Here is a 13808-nt window from a genome sequence, read left to right as displayed (position 1 = left end):
TCATCTACTGGCGGACTCTTTTAATTACCGAAACTTTTATTTTTTATTGCCTCTGCCAAGGAGTTTGTACAATACTGAGTCACTTCCTGTCCATCACAATCACACTCCAACCTGGACTTTAATAAATCTACACATACTACCTGTTGCTGTTTACTTTCAACAGTGTTGACAAATGTTCTTTTACAGTAGAAGACAGTTTATTTAAACATTTAACATCACATTCTTGAAGATTTGGCGTGAAGCAATCATTGATGCAGCCTGTCAAGCTTTCCATTCCTTAAGGGACTAATATGAAAATATCAGTTTTGGTGAGAATCCAAACACTCTAAAATATTACAATAGAACTGTTAAAATAGATTATACAATAAGCAGCATTGATATCATTCATTTATTTTCTACCGCTTATCCTCACGAGGGTTACAGGGGTGCTGGAGCCTATCCCAGCCGTCTTCAGGCGAGAGGCGGGGTCCACCCTGGACTGGTGGCCAGCCAATCACAGGGCACATATAGACAAACAACCATTCACACTCACATTCATACCTATGGACAATTTGGAGTGGCCAATTAACCTAGCATGTTTTTGGAATGTGGGAGGAAACCGGAGTACCCGGAGAAAACCCACGCATGCACGGGGAGAACATGCAAACTCCACAGAGATGGCAGAGGCTGGAATTGAACTAGGGTCTCCTAGCTGTGAGGCCTGCGCGCTAACCACTCATACTTGGTGCAGCTGCATTGACGTAATTGTTTCAAATTCATTTTCTACCGCTTTTTTCTCACGAGGGTCGTGGGGGTGCTGGAGCCTATCCCAGCTGTCTTCGGGCGAGAGGCGAGGTACGCCCTGGACTGGTGGCCAGCCAATCACAGGGCACATATAGACAAACAACCATTCACACTCACATTCATACCTATGGACAATTTGGAGTTGCCAATTAACCTAGCACGTTTTTGGAATGTGGGAGGAAACCCACGCATACACGGGGAGAACATGCAAACTCCACACAGACATGGCCGAGGGTGGAATTGAACTGGGGTCTCCTAGCTGTGAGGCCTGCACGCTAACCACTCGTCCTTGGTGCAGCTGCATTGACTTAATAGTTTCAAATATGAATTTAAAATGAATACATTTGATGGTGGGAAGTGTTGAGATCTATTTGAGATTTTATTTGATTTCATTTTCCGAGGCGTCGTCACATGACTGGCGGAACCTGAAAACACACGCTCGAGAGCTGTTGATAAAAAGTCCAAAAATGTCATTCAAGTCATAATAACTAAAAACATCATAAAAAGTCTCTGAAGGGATGGAGATAGTGTTTTTCTCTGGGTGGCCGTGGTTCTCACAAGGTGCTCAGGAAGTCTTTCACCTGGAACACAAAGCAGACCGTTTGGACTTTCACTTTGGACTCTGAGTGAAACCAACACAACAAAGTCTAACAACTACACACACACACACACACACACACTTTGTGTTACGGACATGCATTGAAATATGCGCCCGTGTTTAGGCATCAACACCAAAGTGCAACATCAGCGTCTCTTCACGCCTCCTTTCAAGGCGCCGGGCGTGTGCACGTGAGCAAGTATCGCACGTGGGTCTCGCTGCTCGGGAACCACTCAATTTAAGCAAAGGAATTCTAACATCAAGATGGGAAAGATTTGGAAAGCTGCCTCCGACTGCTCTTGGCTCACCTTCTCCAGCATGTCGGCACTCTTGCTCTTCTTGCCTTTGAACTCCTCCGTCACGTCCAGCGTCAGAACCGGCACCTCATTCAGGTACTCAAAATCCGTCCTGCAAAGCAACCGGGGAGGGGGGTTATTTTCACGCACACACACACACGGCCTTTCATCGAGGGCAAGATGGAGGCAGATGTGGGTCACATGGAATCCCTTCCATCCCTCCTCAGGCCTCCTTCGTGAAAGGCGTTCTTTCTTTCAGCTCACGCGTGACCAGAGAGTGAGGAGCGGCGAGGCGAGGCCTCCTGGCGTGGCGTCAACAGGAAGGGATGAGGAATGCTCACGTCATGGTCTTGTGCTGCAGCCAGCTCTCGTGCTTCAAGTGGAGCTTCTCCAGATACTCCAGAGGGATGTCCTGCTCTTCCTCACGACCTCGCAAGTGCAGCCGCTCCAGACATTTCTACACGCGGGAAGAGGACGTTTTAGTACACACTGTCTTGGCAAGGAAAGATCACTTTGGGGGGGGGGGGGTTGTTGGTCCCAAGTATCGCCCATGGCAGTTTTTTTTTTTTAAATTGGTCCTAAATAATAATAATTTTAAAAAATGAAATAAAACAAACCGCAAAATGGAAAAAAGCAGTTTCATGGCCCTGAGTATACTGAAAAAAATGTATAAATAATAATTAAATTACAAAAATTAAATAAGAAAAAAAGACAGCAATTGAAAAAAAGCTGTTTTTACTACCATGAAAATAAAACTAAAAGCGCATTTTTAGGTTAGGTGCTGCTATTATGGGAATAAAGTTGTAATATTTGGAAACATAATTTGAATATTTGGGGAAAAAATTAGCTTATACTTTTTTCTTAGAGTAGCTGAGATGAAATACTGTACATACAGTCAAACCTGTTAGCATAGCTACATGTGTTGCTTTAGAAAATATGAAAGTGGCAAAGTTGCATTCTTTCACCCCCCCCCAACGTGGATGGATAAGCCGGCATGGATGTTGCGGCGCCAGAGACGTGCCGTGGGTGCTGCCGTACCTCCGGTGGGGCTCGCAGGTAGATGATACCATCCAGCCGGATGTGCTGGCCAAACTGGCCGTGCAGCCAGCCGTGCCAGTCCTGGTAGATGGACCACTCCGTCTCGTTCAGACACTCGCTCTGGTAGAGGTTGGCCGCAAAGATGTACCTGACACGCACACGGGGAAACACATCTTACGTGTCTTTATTAAAAATTGGTTTTTATATTGATTTAAATCATTACTATTGGATGTTTTTATTTCAAATTTCTTCATTTTAATATATATTTATGTAATAAATACATTTATTGTATTTGTAATATAGTTTACTATACTGTAAATGTATTTTTAAATGTAATTAAATTAATTTAATTTATAAAATGATGATTTGTTTTGTTTATCACATTTTTATCTAATATTTATTTTACTTATGAACTACAAATATTTTTTGTATAATGTGTAATTACTATATATTATACATATACATTATAAATTATACTTAAGAACTTGTCATTCTACATTTTATACATTATATAATTTAAGCTTTATGTATTTTGTTCATAAATGTAATGTTTTTTGTACAGTGCATGTATATTATATGGGAAGGTTATATTATATATTATGTTTGTAATAAAATATTCTGCATATGATTTATTAAACTCTGTGCATTATTAGAAATACAATAAAATCAATTAATAAATGATTGTTATAAATTGCCATTCTGTAAGCTTACAGTGGAATTGATGATGCCTGACAGTTCCTAAAGGCATCATTTTTTGTTCTTTGGATATATAATATAATATATAATATACAGCAGTAGGTCCTCATGTGCTGGCCTGAGCAACGTACTCAAGCGTAGAGGGTACCAGGCATCCCAGATTGTGTTGTAACATTTTCCTACTTTTTCTCCAAAACACACCACAGCTTTACAGATGCCATGCGGTGCTGGCATCAACCTTTGGCCTACCTGTCGCTGTAGATGGAGCGCTCGAAGAACTGCACGGGATCCTCCGCCTCTCGTAGCTTCCCGTTGGCCGAGCGCATCTGGGCACGCACGCGGCTGATGCAGGCGTAGCTCTGGAAGGTGTACGCCCACCTCTCGGGCTTGTCGTACATCATCTTCAGCACGTTGCCGCCACATCTCTGGGACGACGTCAGCTCCTGGCGGAGAGGGCAAAACCGATCACAAATCCGAATCACGCACACATGGGATACTGCCGCTCGCCACCAGGGGGGGCATTATTAAACTGGAAGGAACACTAAGTTTACAAGTAGGTGCTATCACTGTAAAAAGTGCAAAATAGCAAGTGTGAGTAACATATGCTGATTACAGTCACATCAAGTCTCACTTAATCATATTTGGCCTTGTACTCTCTGCAGTTGAGTAAACATGCATTTCTAGTGCACACAGGAAGTTGGTATATCAAGTATGAAAGCATGTAAGAGTCCCATGTCCTGCAGTTGTGCAAACGGGATGAGCACTTGGAATGTCCACTGAGACCATCTGCCCCCCCACCCTCCCCAGCCCCACCCGAGCATTAAGGGTGACTAGCAAGTGCAGAAATATGAACAGATGGCAGCTGCACTCTAAATACAGATGAAGACACTCCCAGTTATGGATAAATAGATGCATACATGCGTGGATCGTGTTGCTCCGACAGGGGGCATAAAACCAGCACATTTACACAATGAAAAGCACCAATTCGAATTTACCCGGGTCCACAAATACCTCAAAGTCGCTGCCGCTTGTTTGCACATTGCACCACCTGGCGATAGGCTCCGGTACTACCTCCCAGTCCGAGCACTCCTGATCCAGAAGGCGTACAAATGTCGATTTACCGGCAGCTGGACAAGAATAAAAAACAGTTTAAATACAACCAAAACAGGTGATATATCCGTGTTAGCATAAATTGTCATGTCATGTTAGCTAGCTTCCAGGGGCAAGTGCTTAAGCACGCAAGCGTGGCGCAACACTGACATTAGCTAACATGACAATTAAACTCACCACAAAATTGAATTACAACAAACGAGCTACATTTTACATTTAACGGCGAGTTGAATTTGTATTATTTTTGTACAAGCTAGGTTAGCTACCAGCTACACCGGATCCACTCACCGATATTCCCCTCGATTGAGATCCGCTTTATCCTCTTCTCCATGGAGTCGTTCATTTGATCAGAGCGAGGCCTCTTCGGGGTGACAGACATTTTGCGAAGGAATAAAGTCCGTCCTGTGGGACTAAACGAAGGCGGGATGTGAAAGTGGCGCCACGCGGAACGGCTTGTTGCTGCAGCTGTGCAGCTCAAAAGTTTGGCGGCAACAAACACCATCAACCCGGAAGTGGTGCATTACGTCAGAGATCATTTATTGAGAAGACGGTTCGAAACCGAAACACGCAACTGATAACTAGTACTTCCGAATATTTTCAATTTGGCATCACGGCATTCGTGTGTTTTGTTAAAATCATAGCTTTGGGAAAAAATCACAGTTTTGCTTTACAATTTCTTGACCGTTTTTGTGAGAATTACGCTCGAGAAAGGCGACGAAGACGTCACTTCCGCACAGGAAGCAGCTGCATGCCCGTTAACGACTCTTTGTTTGGGTGCATCACCCAGAGATCGTTACAAACGCCTCAAAGAGTCAACACCACCTTTATTTGCCTTTGTAAACAGCAGAATTCGATTCAGCAGCATTGAAACATCCATACCGAGCCATTATGTACACATATTTCCTCGATGAATACAGCTAAAGAAGAGAAAAATTAAACTAGGCAACAAGCTAGGCGGGGGCATTCCAGGAGCAGGAGATGCTTCCGGGTTGTTTTTAAATTACATTATGGTATGTAACAACATTCATTATCATTAGAAAAAAAAGGGTGGGGAGGGGGCACTCAACAACTTAAGCAAAGAAACACAATTATAATATCCAGATGATGAAAGCTGCCTATAAAGAAAAAAAAAGGACAAAGCATTCTTGTAACAACTCCATGCTTATTGAAAAGAATGACTATTAGCACCACACAAAGAACAAAAACATAGCACAATTACAAGAATGACATTATCCTTGTAGTATAACATATCTCTGTTTCGTGTGGCCCTAATACTCCTTCATACAGCTCAGTATTTACATGTTGTGCATTGAAGTAGTCCACCTAAAAAAAACCTCATACAGTAACACTAATTACTTTAAACCAACCAAAGCCAAAGCAAAGCCTTTCTTTGTAAATAAACACCTGAATGTATGCACTGAATAAGCAGAACTCATGACTATACTGTATATACAGGTGCATCTCAATAAAGGAAAATGTTTTGCACTTATTTTGCTGATTTCCCATGTACAGTAATCCCTCGCCGTATCACGTTGTTTCGTGGTTGACTGCGGCCTCTTATTTGACAAAAATATGTATATTAATGATAATAAATGTCATGTTTTCCTGGCCCAAATGAAGCATTTCAAGCATGCAAATTGCTGAAGTTCGTTCTTCAGTATCCACGGCCCTGATTGGCTTCGTGTGCGCTTCCTACATTTGTTGTTAAACAGCTGTTACACTTTCCATTTAAGTGCTTCATTCACTTTGTCTTGTACAAAATTATTACTTGTCCTATGTTTTATGTACTGTGTTGTATGTAAATATTTTATATGTTCATCACACATGCAAAAAATATCACAGAAATTAATTCATCACGGTAGTGTCTGGAACCAATTAACAGCGGTAAACGAGGGACTGCTGTACTATGTTCATTTACTGAATGTGTTATTCCCCAATTGTAAGCTATGAATATAAAAAAAATCAAACAATATTGAAATAATCCACTGTGTGTAGTGATTCTGAAAGCTATTCCAATTTATTGAGCTGCACCTTTTAGTGTGTCAGTTATTATTGCATAGTAAAAGTACACTTAAGAGAGCGAGAGATGTACATGCAGCTGTTGGAAGGGGGGAGAAAAAAAAAAAAGTACCAAAACAAATCTAATGAAATATGTGGGTTGTGCCTCAAGTTCAGCGCAGGCTAACATTCATTTTAGGGGGGAGAATGCAGAGAGGGGGGGGTTAGAGGAAAAGAAACGCAAAGCAGAGGAGACATTCAGGCGAGAGGTCAGGAGAACTGTTTAAAGTGCTCGATGGTCAACTAAGCTGCTGTGGTACTTATCAACCTATCTTATAGACTGTACACTATTGCAGCCGCTGGAGCCGTCGTAAAACACATGCTGACAGATGCTTGTCTTTTCCTGTTTAGCTCGCGCTTGCTTCCTGCGGCCTAAAATACACACTAGTGCAGTAAAATGTGTGCTTCATCAGCTCCACCTGTGTGGAAGCTGTACGGACGTGGTGGCGATCACATTTGAAGCCGGGTTTGCTTTATATCTGCTTCCACGCGTCAACATTCATTTCACAAAGGTACGTCCCAGCAAACGAACAAGCTACTTTTAAGGGGGGGAAAAAAAACTGTGCATCGGTTTAGAAATCAGAACGGAGAATAACTAAGCTAAAAATTACTTCCTGAAGAATACAAAGTACTTTGAATTCAATCCACAAGGTGTCAATTTCAGGTGTCAATTGATTGGTATGGCCTTCTTACAGTCTTCTCTGTGGATGCCGGGCCAAAGCCAGCCAGGCCAGGCACTTAGGATGCGGTTCTAGCAAGCAGCAAAAAACTACTCGGCTGTTCTCGGAATGGCTTTGCCCCCCCCCCTTTTTAAGAAAAACATAACACCTTAACACAATATTATTGTCATCTGCGAGAATGCTTCTTGTTGGAGAGCAAATGTGAATATTCAAGGTGGATCGTTGCCTCAGAAACACTTTTTCTTTTTTGTTCACTTGACTCCCTGATACGATGAAGCCCCCCGGTGTGATAAACCCATCTCGACCCGTTTCGGCGTCCCGGGCCTCTTTAAAAACATTTCCCCAAATGGAAATATAGTTTATACTGCATACATACAGCCGAGGAGGAGGAGGAGGAGGAAGGGGAGAGAGAGAGAGGGTGGGGGGAGTGTCTGTGCAAAACTAGAAGACCGTTAAAAGAAGAAGGCTCGTGGTCGTTTATCTGTCCTTGGTGGTCAGCTTCTCGATTAGCTCCTGAAGCGGCGCCAGCTCTTTCCTGTCGATGAGGTTGAACTCCTGCAAAAGACACACAGGTCACTCACTCGCGCGCACACACACACACACACACACACACACACACACACACGTCTGTGCATGTCCCTCTACCTGGACGAAGAAGATGAAGTGTTTGAATGACGTGTTGAGGTGGGCCTCCTCCTGCAGCTGCATGACAGAGTCAAAGTGCTGGTGGTAGATGTGAGCGTAGACGCGGAACAGACGCTTCAGGATGGTCTTGGCCACCGACATGAAGTTGCGCTTGAAGGGGACGCCTGAAGAGGACAAGAGTGAGCGGCCTTCGTTACAAAGCACCCCACTTTTATACAGTACACAGCAGGGAGGTGCAGGCTGAACCAACGCGACCAGATACCCTGTTTGACAAAAAAATCAGTCATAAAGAGTTACTATCTTCCTACGCACTTCTGTTGCTAGCTGTTTAGACAACAATGGCTGCCATCTTGGCTCAGTCTATCTCCACGGTGATACAAGCTGTACACTGACTACCCTCACGTTCTGTGGTATGGTCCCTTGACAAGATGGAATAAAAAGCTTCCTGATCAGTGTGGGTACACTTGGAGAGCAGAAGTGGATCCTCACTGACAGGCTGCAGCACGATTTCAGGGGAAGTGCAAGCAGCCGGTGACTAAAAGACGCCGTCTCACGCGCTCATGCCAAACGATGTGTCAAGTGTTTGGCTGGGGTTATGAAACGCTCATGTTGTTGCCACATCTGATGTACTGCATGTCTTATAGGCTGCTAAGTGAAAAGTAAAGCAGCTTTCCTGGCTTCAGAATTAGGAGACGGGTCTTTGCTGACCATCGGTTTTAAGCTCCCGCTGGCCACAAACTGAGCAGCAAAGCACGAGAACGCAAGAGGGACCACCTTCATACCTTGAGGAACACAACATTTGTTTGAACTGGCTGCCAGCCACCCAGGGCTTTGCTGGGCCTCCACCCGACTCTACAAGCCTCAGCGAGTTTGGACGGGACGTTGTTGAAGTCCTTTCACTGGGAAGGTGGGCCACCAGAATCTCGTTGCATACTTTTACACTTTACTTTCTTCTTACACGGATGTTTGTGCCACATAGAAATGTGCAGAACATACCAATCTTGGAGGGGAAGAGCGTCTCGTCATCGAGCTGGTCTTGAACCCAGGTCATCAGGTAATCAATATACTTGGGGGCGGAGCATTTGATGGGCTTCTTGATGTTGGTTCCATCTGCCCAGTGATACTCGTACCTGCGGATGGATGATTGATGAATTGTTCAAGCATCGTCTGTCCACAGAAGGGCTCAAGAACTGGACGTGTGGAGTTGGTGGGCACGTTGGAGGGCATTAGAAGATGGATGAAATGCAACTGTTGTGAAGGACGTACTTTGGCCCGGCAGACATGACGGGGCAGCTCTCCTCCGTGCAGAAGTCTGTGATGGTCCCGTACAGCATGTTGATCTGGTTGAAGAAGTCCACAGCTGCAAATACAAAAAAAAGAAAAAAAAAATCACGCTAATATACCAGTGACTCCTATACAATTATTTATATGTTTGTGGCCCGTCACTGATTCATTTTCACCGCCACAGAACAAGTTGATACTACTACATATTGCTGTGTTTCATGTGACGTCACAACCAGTTGTTGTCAGCCCTGCCTTAAAAAGATGGGGGTGTCAAATCAGAGCAAAAATAGCGTATAGATGCAGCGTTCTGGTATGTGGAAATTGCTTATATGTATTTGGGAAAACGCTGTTACTAAGAAAGGGAAAAAAGTTGAGGAAATGTAGAGAAGCTACCTTGTTCGCCGTTTGCTCTGAATGGAAAAAATGGTTTCAAAACGATGTTAATAATATTGTTTTATTCATTCATTTATTTTCTGCCGCTTTTCCTCATGAGGGTCGCGGGGGTGCTGGAGCCTATCCCAGCTGTCTTTGGGCGAGAGGCGGGGTACACCCTGGACTGGTGGCCAGCCAATCACAGGGCACATATAGACAAACAACCATTCACACTCACATTCATACCTATGGACAATTTGGAGTGGCCAATTAACCTAGCATGTTTTTGGAATGTGGGAGGAAACCGGAGTACCCGGAGAAAACCCACGCATGCACGGGGAGAACATGCAAACTCCACACAGAGATGGCCGAGGGTAAAGGGTGGAATTGAACCCTGGTCTCCTAGCTGTGAGGTCTGCGCACTAACCACTCGACCGCCGTGCCACAATATTGTTTTATTAATTAAAAAAAAGAATTTGTTATGGTGACAGGCCACACTATAAAGCAGCCCTGTGGGAAATGCTGCATACGTCAAAATGACGCAAGGCAAAACCAATGGATCTCTGTGAGAGCGGGTTCATTCAAAGACTGTAATTAAGCGTCTCTTATAGCTGTTTGAAAACATTTGAGTGTATGTTACAGACAACATAAAAGGCAGGCTAACACGTGTCATTCAGAGTTCCTCATTGACAAAACAAACTCCTTCAAAAATAAAGTCACTTCCTGTTTCCTGGAGAGGAACTCTGTCACAATGTCCGAGGTGAAAAACTGCAAGCAGGACAAATAAGTTGTTAAAAGGAACATGACTGAGCTCTTTTCATCTCTCCGGTAGCTATGATGACACTCCAGTGGAGCTTCAAATTAAGACCCAAGTGGGCCTCTGACGTGAGAGGAAAAATAAAAGCGTGCAAGACAATTGTGTGCGTTTAATAGTCACAGTGTCTTTTCCCAGGAGGAATGTTGGTGGGCTTTGATGGCATGCCAAGAGCTTCCAACCCTGATGGTTGATCAGTCCTTTTGGAGCTAACACTGGAGCTGCTTGGACACAAAATGTTGTGAACGTGTAGATATGGATCCAAGCAGCAACGACCTCAGCATTGACACAACCATTACGTAGTGATTGGAGGAGGCGTTTTGTTTAGTCTCCTCCATTGTTGCTGTGTTTTGTCAGCATGTTGAGTACAGACTTCAGAATTTAGGCCGATGTGGTTTTCACACATTCTCTCAACCACAAAATGAAACCGAGCCGATCTGGCACCACGCAGTGGAAAAGCAAAATGTTGCAATGTGATTTCAACGGCCAAAAGGTGCTGCAAAGACAGCATGGAGGTGTTGGATGGAGGCAACTTGGGATCTTACTGTTGACCGCGACCCACTCGTTCAGGTCCTCGCCATCAGGTAGCATGACGGCCATGCGCAAGTTCCCGCTCCCCAGCGTGGCCTCTGCGTGTTTCAACAGCTCGTACTGATGAGAGCCCTCCGGGATGTTCTTCTTGGGCTTGAACGTCTTTGAGGCGCGACTTCCGCTGCAACCCAGAGACAAATCGTATCATAAACAAAGCAGGTAGGTCGGAACACTCTGCTAACAATAGGTCTTCATAAAGATTTTTTCCTCTCTCGCTAAAGAATATGCTGACAAAAGAGTTGTGCAGGACGGGTTTGGCAGAGCGGAACGAGGGGTCGAGAACAGAGCGTCTCTGTGTCTCTAATGAGGCCACTCGGAGAGGCCCGGTGTTCAATCTCTGTCGTGGCCCCGGCCCCCCCGTTTAACAACAACTTATGTGAGTCAGCGCTGCAGGAAGGAACACGCTCAGTTTGGAGGACAGATATTCGCTCTCAGTACAGCTACTGGCTGACAGGAAGAGTTGTTCTAAACATAATTATGTCACTTCCGAAGATTCATTTTACGTGTAAACACAACAAAACCCATTCCTATGATGAATAAGGATTTCAATGGACAGTAACATACTACATAGGATGGATCTCATAGCACCAGCCGAGCCAGACTCTCAAAATCAGGTCAAAGTGGACGGCAGCCACAGCATCCAGGCTGCTTCTAATATATTATTATATAAACATATTATTATATTTTATATCTGACTGCTGTGCCTCGCCCCGCTTTTACTCATGTTTTAACTGTGTATTAACGAATGAATGTTGTATTTCGGTTTGTCTTCTACTCTGTTTACTTGTTTTATTCAACTCCATTCGTCTGTAAAGTGTCTTTGAGTATTTTGAAAAGTGCTATACAAATAAAATGTATTATTATTATATATATCATAATGATGCAATATTTTCTTTAATACGTCATCCATGGCCGTATGTGACATGTACCTTCTCACAGACAATTCGTACTGTTAAACATTTGCAGCATTTCTCAAAATGCTGTCTTTGAAACTGTATTAAAGAACAGCATTCGGAGCGGCTGTTTTGTTTGCATTTCCATTGTCACCCAAATGCTTCAGTGAGTGTTGCCTGTTGGGAAGAAGGCTATGCACCTTGATGTCTCGGTGTTTTTTTTCCCCACTGGTTCGGGTGGATGTGTTTGAGGTGGGCAAGTTTTCATTTATTATGACGATAAATTAATTAATTTATTATTGTGATAATTTTTCAAGTTTAATCTTGCAAGACCTTGTGACACAATGCCATGTGACAACTCTAATGATAAGGTATATTTACTTTATGTCTTTGCTAAACAGTTGGCTTTAATATGATATAGTATTACAGAGCCACCATCGTTCTTGCAGCATTTCTCTCATGCAGTTGTGGATTTTTGGATAGTCGAGCAACGTAAATATGAGTTTCTCGTCGTAGTTAATTCAAGCAACCTTTCATGTTTTAGCCACAATTATTCATACACATCTCCACCAGAGTTCTTACTAAGTATATTCCTCACACAGTAATTACCGTCCACACCCAGTGAGAGACAAACAGCATGCCGCTGAAAGACTTCTGCTCCCTGCAAGTACTACAAGGGCAAACCAGCAACTATCCGAGACACACCGCCAGGACTTCCGTAAAATGCAAAGGCAGCTTCAACATTCCGCGTTTGTGTCACCGACACACCGTGGCGGCTGCTAAATAACAGTTGTTACACGAGGATGACACCATTGTGTAAATTTTCACCCAACATGAAAGGACACGTAAACGTCACATCGTGAAGTAGTCCGGGAAGTAGACTTAGCCCGTAACATGCTATCGCTAGCACAGCCGTGCTAATAGTACACAGCGCTAAGTATTACAAAACAAACTAGACAGCGATGGCTATGAGAATAAACACTGAAGGCAAAATCAAAGAGTAAAACTTACAAAAGAAAGCTCATGTTTCCTCAGGCGGTGGAAACTGTTCTTCTCTCTCAGCAAATAATGAGCAGACAAGAAGGAGGAGGAGGGCTTGTTTGTGCAAGTCTCACAAGTACCCGTTGTGACTTCTCGCCCTTTCTCGCGGTCCTCTCTTGGCGAACAATCCCCAAAATAACGTGATGGATAGAAATAAATGCTTTATTCGCTTCAACAAAAGGGATGAAACGAAGTGTTCTGATTTGACCAACAGCTGCTGATCGTCCAATGCGTGTACTGTAAGCGGCAGCAGCCTGCTACCAGGATGAGGCTTGACTTCTTCATGTGACGTCCAAAAGCTGACCGGTGGTATTGCTCTCCTGTGCTGCCACCTGGTGGAAAAAAGTTGACTCTACTTTGACACAACATGACACACAGTACCACTATATAGGGAAAGCTTTCACAAAATGCCAACCAAAAATGAATAAACAAGAATTCACGCAATTATTACGGTTAATTCTGAATTGATTTATTGCAATTTAATTTTAATTTTAAAAAGTGAGTAATATAATGCATGCTTAATGCTTAATCCATCTGTTATTATTTCACACAAACGACAGTGTCTGATATTATATTTTTTCCGAATTCATTCCTTTAATAACATTTAATGAAAACTATTGTATCTTATATCATTTATTTTGAAATTGGTATGATTAAATATGCTTGACTCTTTCTACTCCTGTTAAGACGTTTTGACGTGTGAAATTATAAAGACGTGATGCAACGAAAACATGTTCGAAACATGTTCGAAATCAACTGAATTATTACTATTACTGTGTCAGATATAATTTATCCCGTATTTATTCACTTTCACTCAATAAGCCATTACCTGTCATATACAGTATTTGGTATTATTAAAATTATTTTAAGTGTTTGTCAGTTTTTTACTTCTTATTGAAAGATATATAT

The 13808-nt window shown here is 43.2% G+C and overlaps 2 protein-coding genes across 3 annotated transcripts; both read right to left on the bottom strand.

Annotated features, from left to right (window-relative positions):
* Positions 1 to 1182: 1182 nt before the first annotated feature.
* On the bottom strand, positions 1183 to 5041 carry dck (deoxycytidine kinase). Its single transcript, XM_058051075.2, has 7 exons — positions 4810 to 5041; positions 4423 to 4538; positions 3661 to 3854; positions 2716 to 2863; positions 2019 to 2134; positions 1690 to 1789; positions 1183 to 1364 (listed from the first exon to the last, which is right to left on the bottom strand). Exons 1-7 carry the CDS (start codon positions 5021 to 5023, stop codon positions 1338 to 1340), a joined length of 915 nt encoding a protein of 304 aa, XP_057907058.2. The 5' UTR covers positions 5024 to 5041; the 3' UTR covers positions 1183 to 1337.
* Positions 5042 to 5328: 287 nt separating this feature from the next.
* LOC131104180 (MOB kinase activator 1B) lies at positions 5329 to 13183 on the bottom strand. Of its 2 annotated transcripts, none has more exons than XM_058051099.2 (6): positions 12870 to 13183; positions 10920 to 11086; positions 9171 to 9264; positions 8901 to 9034; positions 7905 to 8068; positions 5329 to 7814 (listed from the first exon to the last, which is right to left on the bottom strand). In XM_058051099.2, the coding sequence occupies exons 1-6, from the start codon at positions 12881 to 12883 to the stop codon at positions 7737 to 7739; spliced, it is 651 nt and encodes a 216-aa protein (XP_057907082.1). In that variant the 5' UTR covers positions 12884 to 13183; the 3' UTR covers positions 5329 to 7736. The 2 variants fall into 2 exon arrangements, with proteins under 2 accessions (XP_057907082.1, XP_057907074.1); XM_058051091.2 differs by lacking the exon at positions 12870 to 13183 and adding an exon at positions 12457 to 12630.
* Positions 13184 to 13808: the final 625 nt, after the last annotated feature.

Source organism: Doryrhamphus excisus, linkage group LG10 (assembly GCF_037039965.1).
Source record: "Doryrhamphus excisus strain RoL-2023G ecotype Guam linkage group LG10, RoL_Dexc_Guam_v1.1, whole genome shotgun sequence".
Taxonomy (NCBI): domain Eukaryota; kingdom Metazoa; phylum Chordata; class Actinopteri; order Syngnathiformes; family Syngnathidae; genus Doryrhamphus; species Doryrhamphus excisus.
The sequence above is the reverse complement of the archived record's forward strand: the minus strand, read 5'-3'. Positions and strand labels throughout refer to the sequence as shown.